Source organism: Grammomys surdaster, unplaced genomic scaffold (genome assembly GCF_004785775.1).
Source record: "Grammomys surdaster isolate TR1022 unplaced genomic scaffold, NIH_TR_1.0 125834, whole genome shotgun sequence".
NCBI lineage: Eukaryota > Metazoa > Chordata > Mammalia > Rodentia > Muridae > Grammomys > Grammomys surdaster.
The window spans coordinates 2,492,046-2,501,160 of NW_021620662.1; the positions used below are offsets into that span (position 1 = coordinate 2,492,046).

General features: G+C 45.9%; 1 protein-coding gene and 1 long non-coding RNA gene across 7 annotated transcripts in view; one reads left to right on the forward strand and one right to left on the reverse strand.

Moving 5' to 3' along the window:
* Nucleotides 1-260: 260 nt before the first annotated feature.
* On the reverse strand, nucleotides 261-5,961 carry LOC114640525. Of its 3 annotated transcripts, none has more exons than XR_003714152.1 (2): nucleotides 5,731-5,961; nucleotides 261-3,761 (listed from the first exon to the last, which is right to left on the reverse strand). It is a non-coding gene; the product is annotated as an uncharacterized LOC114640525 (long non-coding RNA). The 3 variants fall into 3 exon arrangements; XR_003714154.1 differs by lacking the exon at nucleotides 5,731-5,961 and adding an exon at nucleotides 4,864-4,924; XR_003714153.1 differs by lacking the exon at nucleotides 5,731-5,961 and adding an exon at nucleotides 4,849-4,919.
* The window catches only part of Tmem131l (transmembrane 131 like), a 133,858-nt gene continuing 129,897 nt past the window's right edge, over nucleotides 5,155-9,115 (forward strand). For 3 of the 4 annotated variants that reach the window (XM_028789462.1, XM_028789461.1, XM_028789463.1), the window contains exons 1-2: nucleotides 5,210-5,333; nucleotides 5,919-5,989. In XM_028789462.1, coding sequence (XP_028645295.1) covers nucleotides 5,210-5,333; nucleotides 5,919-5,989 — 195 coding nt within the window. Of the gene's footprint in view, nucleotides 5,334-5,918; nucleotides 5,990-9,115 lie in introns of all 4 variants that reach the window. The other variant, XM_028789460.1, reaches the window with a different exon arrangement.

A 9,115-nucleotide genomic window follows, 5' to 3' on the forward strand; every position in this document is an offset into this window, starting at 1 on the left:
AATTTATAACTGCAGCAAAAATTACAGTGCAAAGTAGCAATGAAATAACTTTATGGGTTGGGGGGTCACCGGCATGAGGAACTGTATTAAAGGGTTGTAGCATTAGGAAGATTGAGAATAATTGCTTTAAGATGTAAATGGTGACAGAGCTGAAAAAGTAAGTAGCTTCTGCTTTCCAAGGTAGGGCTAGGTATTACATTGTTGTTTATGTAAGATCTTAAGTAACGGTTTCCCCAAGACCATGTTACCAAGACATTACCTCAATTTTCTTGCCGCTCTTGGACAGTTTATTGTTTCCAACAATGAGGGAGAAAAACAAGCAAAGATGCAGTGTGGGGATCTATATATTTTGATTCCCCAAGCAGACAATTTCAATCACAAAGTGAAACTCATTACGTCAATGTATTTTCTACCTTAGAGGTTTATATGGATAACTGTCTCGATAGGCCATGAGCCAGCATGCACAAAGGTCTATAGAAGGGCAAAGTCTGTATGCTTAGATGTATGGCGACTTAAATCTATCACAGATTATCACTGTGATGGCATGTGGGTAGGCAATTTTTATAGTTAACTGCAGCTCATTCCATAAGCTTTACAGCTATAGCTGGGTCTTCATAGGGTTTTTAAAAATTTACTACAAATATCCTATATCAAGTAGAATTAAAACCTGTTATAAAAAAGGTTTCTAATTTATATTCTTGTCAAGAGACAGAATGGTGAGATGAGGTAGAGTTTCAACAAGGGTTAGTTGTTTCATCTGCTAGCCTTAGTTTCCAAATAAAGTAAGGGTCTCACTAGTTCCGTCAGGTTCTTATGAAGTCATGTAGGTACCATGAGTTTCCAATGACACAGTAGAAAGAGGAACTTCTCTTTCAGGAGATAGTTCCCGGCCATGTGGTTTAGCCTTTAGTCAGTGAGTCTGTGGAATGAGATGCTCTCTTTGCTTTAGGTGTCCTTGAACTAGGGCTAGGGCTTAGCATGGTTAACTCCAACCCCTCTGCCTTGGACACTCCATGTAGACGCCAACACAACAGCACTACATAGGTGATGGATTGCGAGAGTCCCATGTGACGATCAGGGCATAGGGATTTCAGCAGAGAAAACAGAGTGAGGGCTGTTGAGATGGCTTTTCAGGTAAAGGCACTTGCTTCCAAGCCCAACAACCTGTGATTGTTCCTGGCTTTCCACGTGATGCAGGGAGAACTGGCTCCTGGATCTCTGTGAGTTTGAGGACAGGCTTGTCCAAATGGCCAGTTGCAGGATAGTAAAGCATAAAGATAAAAAAAAAATATAATAAAAGTAATTTAAAAGAAGAAAGTTCAAAGGCTCAAAGACGGGTTTAGTACTGGTGGACTTGAAGAATGTGAAGACCATTGAGCTGAAGAGTACTGGTTATTGGAAAGGCCAGGCTAAGCAGTCAGAAGGTGGGCATGGATAGATCTCTTATAGTTCTTACAGGACAGTTTTACTCTAATATAAATTCTGTTTCTGCTGCAGAAAACTACTGGAGAACTTCATGCACAACTGGGGCTCTGTTTTTAAATGGCCATTCTGGATCTGGTACAATTGTGATGTAAGGGGCACGGGAGCAGAGGGGCCAGTACAAGGACGAACAGGCACCTGTGTGAGAGACTGGGGGACAGAGGGGCCAGTACAAGGACACACAGGCACCGTGTGAGAGACTGGGGGCAGGCAAGGTGGTAACAGGGATGGTGGAAAGGCAAGCCATGGAAACATTCTGGAAGTGGATACATTATGATTTTTGGATAAGTTTAAAGGGTATAAAGGAAAGAAGAATTAAATATGACTCCTGGCTTTTGGCTCGAGGAGCTAGGTAGATGGTGTCCAATAACTTGAACTTAAGACTCAAAGTAGTAAGTCTGGATAGATGGAATTAAGAATTAGAGACACGTCATGTTTGAGATGCTTCTAATACAGTGAGCTATTACAGTGACAAGCAGGCAGTTGGATTACGAGTGGAGCTTTCAAACGTGCTAAAAATTTGAGACTCATATCCTTAAAGACAATGGTAATGCAGGACCACACGAGTCCATTCAGAGAAGGAATGAAGGGTATAGAGGATAACATCCTGAGACTCTTGCTTTAAAGGTTGGGCATGGGAGGAAGAGGAGGCCAAGAAAATGCCTAATGTCTTAGCTTTACACTGCTATCAAAGAATACTACAGACTAGATAATTTATAAGGAAAGAAATGTATTCCTAACAATTCAGAACCTGGGAAATCTAACCTACCTAGTTTGTGCATGTAGTGAGGGCCTTCTTTCAGGCAAGAAAATTCTTAATAATCGTGCACACTGGAGGCTTCAGGAGGTAAGATGGGGTAAAGTTATAGCTATTACCTCTAACCACGAAGGCCCACAGTTCAAGTCCTGGGATCCACAAGGTGGAAAGAATGACTTCATGGGTTATCCTTTAACTTCCACACACACACTCACACCGATATACACAACAAGTAAATGTAAAAATAATTCTAACAAGTACTGTGGCAAAAAGAGTGCCTTTGAGTCAAGGCAGCAGGTTGAATCTCAGGAACATAGGTTTCTACCCTGCTTGTGGGAATTTCCTTCTAGTCAGAGCTAAAGCTTAGCTCCCAGTGGCTTAGTGAAACTCTTGGTCTTGTTTCACTTGGGTGAGGCCTAAAACTGATGGATGGACCAACAGAAGGCTGCTACATATATAGGAATTATTCCAATGTTTGAATGATAAGTGATGCGTTAATAAATAGGAAACTCGTGGATTTGAAGCATTAGCATCAAATTTACCACTTTATAGGTGTGACACACCTCCACAATGGGAATAAACTGTTGTATGATTTCTAGCACTTAGTGAGCACCTAGTGCCAGATGTTTAGCATGTCTCGTCTCCACAGTACTTCCTGTGACTTAGCATGGGTACTCTTCTCTAGATTAGGGTTGTTGGGTTTACCACTTGAATCAAATTTAGGTAGGCTGTATCGAGATATCATTTGTATATAGACTCGCTTTTCATCCGTACTCTAAAAAAAAGTTAAAAACACTGTTAACATCATGGATATTTTGAAATAGGAATCGGTGTTGTCATTGCGGTTTTGTGGTGCTGAGGGTTAAAGCCAGGGTCTTGTGAATGGGGCAAGGACTGCAGTACTGAGTTACATCCCCAGCCTTCTTTTCCTTTTTAATTTTGAGGCAAAGTCTCATAAAGTTGCCTAGGTGGTCTTTGTATGAACTCTGTTGCCCGCAGGGTGGTCTTGAGAGCTCTCTGTTCTCCTGCCTCAGCATTTCTAGAAACCACTTGGGCCACTAGGCAGAGTTGAGGGGGAGTTTTTTTGTTACTGTGTTTTGCTTTTTGTGTTTAGCTTATGACATATATTTAACAACAACAACAACAATAACAATAAAGTTAAATAAAAAGAATAAAGATTTTCCTCAGTTTCTCAGCAATAACAGTCTGTGGCTCTATCATTGACAGGGGGAGAGCAGAAACATAGCACAAATACATAGGTGTTATCTTTGGAGAACAATTTTACTTCAAAATATGGAAGCTGCTTAATGGGCCATACCTTCCTGTTGCTCATGAATCAGCATGAAACATACCTCCAGGGAAGGCTGAGTGGGTCAGATTTATCTAAGAAGGCAGCTGTGTGATCCTGGATCCTTCTCCAGCCTCATGGTACTGCAGATACATGCTTCTGCTTGGTGAACAACGGTCAATCACCCCCTTTGTAAAGAGCTCAAAGTGAAAGTAGCAGGCTGCCCTGGAAAACCTTTTGGTAGGAGAATAAATGAGAACAGACTCAAAATATGGCCTATGGTAATATTTCTCAGTCTTTTAAGTAATTCTCATTGATAGTGTGGTACTTTTTTAGTATGGCACTTTATTAGTAAAAAGGTAAAACAATTTAAAAATTGGTGGAGTTTTGCATCATGACTTTTAACTTTAACCTGTCAATATTTGCTTGTTTCCTTAGTATTCTAGAGACCCAGGCAATCTAGAAAAGAAAAGAAATAAACGGAGCTGCTTAAGTCGGGCAAAGCAAAGTGACATTTTCACGTGGACATTTGCTTTTATCGAGTGTTAAGTATGGCAAAGAAATCAGGTGGTTTGATCTCATTTAGAGTTACATCCAGACAACGAGATTGGGCTCACAGTCTGGTATTATGGAGAGAGCATCCATCGTTCACATTGTCCTTATCCAGCATCTGACCTGCTGTGTGACCACGTTTTTCCATAGTCTAGACTGGAAGGCTCCAGAAGCAATTAAATAGAAGATCAGTGTAAGCAGACGTGTACACCAGCACTTCCTGCAGCTCACACACTCCAAGTTTCATACGAGCTACCTTTGCTGCACACAGCAAATCAACTTTAAAAACAGAGGCAGAAAATACATTTCCAAGTATGACTTACACTACTTATTAATGTTGGAAACCGGCAGGCGATCGTGCCCTCCACTTCAACTACTTTTAGTAAGTGGCTGGCTCCCTTTTGCAGTTTGATTCTGCAGGTACATCTGGAGGGTTCTTTAAGGTCTAACCTAAGCTCTCCCACCTGTCATGGCTTGGACAGTCTCCACAGAGGGCGCTGAGCGCAATACCGCCACGCGGCGCTGAGGTCAGCCTCTCGGGTGTTGGGAGAGCTTTTTATTTTAAATTACAGACCTCGCAGCCACCGGATATCCTCGCTGCATAACTGGCAGTAGCTGTGTGGCTGCACTCGCGTTTCCTGACAACCACAGCAATATTTCCACTAATATCCTGTTCAAGGCCAGGCACTGGGTTACGATTCATTCCCAGGACCCCTCCCCCGGAGTTACTGCCCCCACCGTGGCCCCCGGTGTCATCAACAAAGAGAACCTTATGAAAATTCACCAGAACACCCTCTCCCCGTGGGCCGCGAGTCCCAGCCCCCAGAGTCAAGCTTCTGGGGGCCCTCCGGCACGTGCTGCGCGCTGTGAGCGTTCGCATTGTCCTCGTCCCTCCGCTCCCCGCCGCGTTCCATCCCCTTCTATCTGCGGAGCACACGCGCTCGGGAGCAAGCGGCGCGCCGGCGCTGAGCAGCAGTCCAACAGCTGCGGGGGCGGGCCCAACAGCGGGGGCGGGGCCGGAGGCGGGGCGGGGCCAGGGCGCGGGGGCGGGCCCGGGGCGCGGCTAGGCGGCCGCGGCGCCAGCAAGCGAGAGAACGAGATCGCTGCGAGCGAGCGCGGCGAGCACCAGCATGGCGGGGCTCCGGCGCCCGCAGTCCGGCGCCTACCGCCGCACGGCCGCTGCCGTGAACCTTCTGCTGGGCGTCTTCCAGGTCCTGCTTTCCTGCTGCCGTCCGGGAGGGGCTCAGGGACAAGGTCAGCCCGTCGTCGGGGCTGGCTGTCCCCGCCGCCCCGCCCCCCCTTTCTTTTAGGGAACTGTTGAAATCTGTGAGGGTTCGCGGAGGAAGGGGACTCGGGCGGCTGGGGAAGACGGGCTGCTGCAGCCCTGCGACCGCAGCGTCCTCTCAGCGGCTCTAGGCCGGACCAGGAGCGGGCAGCGCGGGGCTCAGGGACCGCTAGCCGCGCGCGCCCCGGAGCCTTTGTGCGCGGGCCCCTGCGCCCCAGGCGCATCCCCCGCTTTGTGTGGCGCGCGGGTGCCTCGCCGCGCCCGGCTTCCTGCAGCTTTGTTTCCCCCAGCCCGGTGGCTCGGGGGTCGCCGTGCCTGGTGCGGCGGCCTCGTCCCCTCGTCTTGACCAAGCCCGCACGTCCTTACCTTCTGGACCCCGGGATCGCTGTCTGGGCATTGTATTTGCATCCTCGTCCCCTCGGGTGGCCTGCCCTGCGAGGGGAGAGGGAGACTTGTTTGGGGCAGGCGGGTGGCACGAGGGGACGAGCGAGGAAACAGGAAGCGTTTCTTTTCCGTGCATTACAAACGCGGTGTGTTTTTTGGTGTCCGTGCAGCATTTGAACCCTTGCCGAACGTGGTGGAGCTGTGGCAGGCAGAAGAAGGGGAACTCCTGTTGCCCACTCAGGTGAGGAGGACCGGTGACAGGGCGGGTGTGGGCGTGTGAGGGAGGAGAGGCCTGGAGGTTGCCGGCCTTCCCGCCGTGGCACAGGAGCGCTCGGGTCACTTTGCAAGGCAAATAAACCGTCTTGCCGAGCCTGAACACCTGGCAACGGTGGCTCTTCAGCCTCCTCCCGCGCCATGTGACAGGGTGTGAGTCAGGGCCTCCCCAAGTTCAGAAGGTGGGTGTCCAGGCCACCTCAGCAGGGTTGTGTGTCTCATAGCCTTGTCCTGGCTAGTGGCAGCTTCCTTGGCTTGTTAGTGGTCCAGGGTGGGCGGAGGACTTGCTTCTGGGTCTACACTGCTGTCTCTAAGCAGTCGGGTGTGGTGTGGATGGCAAGTGGCTGGAGGGTGGAACACAATGGGAATATTGATTTCATAAATGTTAGTGAGTGGTACTTGCCATTAGCCTAAGTGGCTTTGGGATGAAGAAGTGACTTTAAAGGAGTATAATCTTGGAATTTCTCCAAGTGTCTTTAATTCCTGTTAGAACACACCCACTTAAGAACCTGAATTTCAGGTTTTTTCACCCCCTCTACGATGATATAATGATTACATGTGGAAAAATAATTGCTAACGTTTTATTGGGAATCTGTAGCATAGAGGGCTTCAGGCTGCAACGGATGTGGTACTGCAAAGCTTTTGTCTTGAATTGCATGTTTCAGTTATGCAAGAAATTCTCATTGAGTTGCAAAAGGTACCCACTTAAACATAATTTTGAAAACATAACTTTGATGACTGTTTTTCACCAGCAGTGTAGTAGAGACTCAAAATGCATTTGGGGGTGTGTGTTTGGAGTGATAAGAGAACATTAGCTTGTCTGTTTAAAAGTGTTTATTACTTCCCATGCTGGTGGCAGCATTAAAATCAGGGTGTTGAACTTCTCTGCAGTCTCCAGGTTTACCGTTCTCCCTCTCACTGAAGCGGCAACAGTGCTGGCTTTGAGATATTTGGAATATTCATTTTGACTAGGGCCAATGAATAACAGCTTACAGGCAGAGGTGATTTTTTAGGAGACACTTTCCCAGGTCTTTCCGGAAGGCCAGCAGGCTTCAGGAGACCCACCCTTTGAGAATAAGCCCCACTAGCAAGTAGTCTTTCTTTCTCCTACAAGTAAATTTCCAAATACATTTTTAACCCTTGATTCTAAATAATACATCTATTTTGAAAAGAGAGGAAACAAAAACCAAAACAAAAAACACCAACAAAAATCTCAAAGCTGAAATCAGTTGTAACTTTAACTGAGACCCTACACTTAGCACTTGGTGTGTTTACTTTAAATAGTCATATTTGTGACTATCAGTTGCTTAACAGCAGCGTGAATGACCTTTGACCCAGAGAATTCTTCATTGTGGGGGGCTGCCCTGTGCACTGTAGTATGCCGAATATCATTCCTGGTCTTTGCCCCTTGGCTACAGTGACACTTTCATTACAGTCGAGATATCGTTGTCTCTCCGTTCTGAGTGTTTGCTATTGTTTTAAAATAAGGTCTTCCAATGTTGCCTCAGATTCCTCCACTCAAGCCATCCTCCTGTTTCATCCCTGAGTTAGCTGGAGCTACAGGAATGTATGTCTTCCATTGTACCTGGCTCCAACCACCAGTTTTACCAAGTGAGAGTGTCTCCAAGTATCCTAGGAAGCACAATTCCCAGGTCAAGATGTGCTGTGTGCCTTTGCTTTTGGGCTCAACTGAAGCCTCTGTGTCTTAGTGTAGTGATGGAGGCCAACCCAGACAGGAAAATAAATGATGGACAGTGTTTGTTTCTGCTTGTGTATTGTTTGTGCTCAGGAATGGAAATGCCAAGGCCTGTGGTGACATTAATTACATCATTTATAGGCTCAAAAGTTATTTTATTAAATGTCCAGTTTCTGGCTTGATTTTTACCTACATGCATAGTGAGTGCAGTTTGTTCTGATAAAATTGGTTAGAATTGAGAATGTGTCATTCCAGAATACTCACCACAGAGATGTAGATAGCTAGGGTATTTTAATCAACGGTGGAGTGAAAGTGAAACTAGTATTCACAGTAATTTTCTGCATATATCATCTCTATATGTGTGCCCTTTAGATACTGTACCTCTGTGCATATGCTGCCTGGGCAGGGAGGAGGGATGTGTGTATCTTAGATACAGAATGTTCTAAAGAAGGTCATTTGGAAGGAGTTCTTTTCAAAGAACTTAGAATTATTTTCAAAAGGTTTTCTTGTGTATGTCATAAGAGTCTGGAGAATGTTTATAGGTGTCATGCAGATTTTATACCTTCCATTCAGGAAGACCAGAAAATGGCTTTGGAACCTAAAATTTGTCAAGGAGAGGCGAAATTGAAACGTCAAGATGTTGTGTTCAATGAACCGTAGATTTGCTCAATATTGATTATTTATACAGTTACTTACTTGGAAGTGTTTTTGTTTTTTAAATTTTTTCTTCTGGAACTCTAAATGATTAAGAACTTGTTACTCATCATTCATAAAAAAAAAATGAAGTTGGGCAGTGGTGGCACATGCCTTTAAATACTGGCACTTGGGAGACAGAGCCAGGTGGATCTCTGTGAGTTCAAAGTCAGCTTGGTCTACAGAGTGAGTTCCAAGACAGCTGAAGCTACACAAAGAAACCCTGTTTTGAAAACCCAAAAAGGAAGAAAGAAAAAATGCAAACTGACTTGTTACAAGATGCTCGACCATCTTGTCTCTTAAGTGTCTAGGTCTGGGTCCTGATGAGTCCCTCTTAGCCTGTTAAATCACCCTTTTTTGTTTTTAGAGATTGAACCCAGGACCTTGCATGTGCTAAGCATGTGTTCTAGTCACTGGGTTGTATCTGGGCCCAGCATACCTCTTTTTTTGTTACCAGTTTTCTCACCAGCAGAGCGAGGTATTTGTCATACTAATTTCAGAGGAGCTCCAGGGTGCTTGTCATCCTGGTGGTTTCTTCGCCAACTCATAAGCTTGGTCATGGAAAACATAAACACTTTCCCTGCTGAAGGGGCTGCACCAGGGCAGATAACTCAGTATGATGGGCTGTGTGGTTAAGCTGATATTGATGTTACTCGTGTGTGTGTGTGTGTGTGTGTGTGTGTGTGTGTGTGTGTGTGTGTGTGT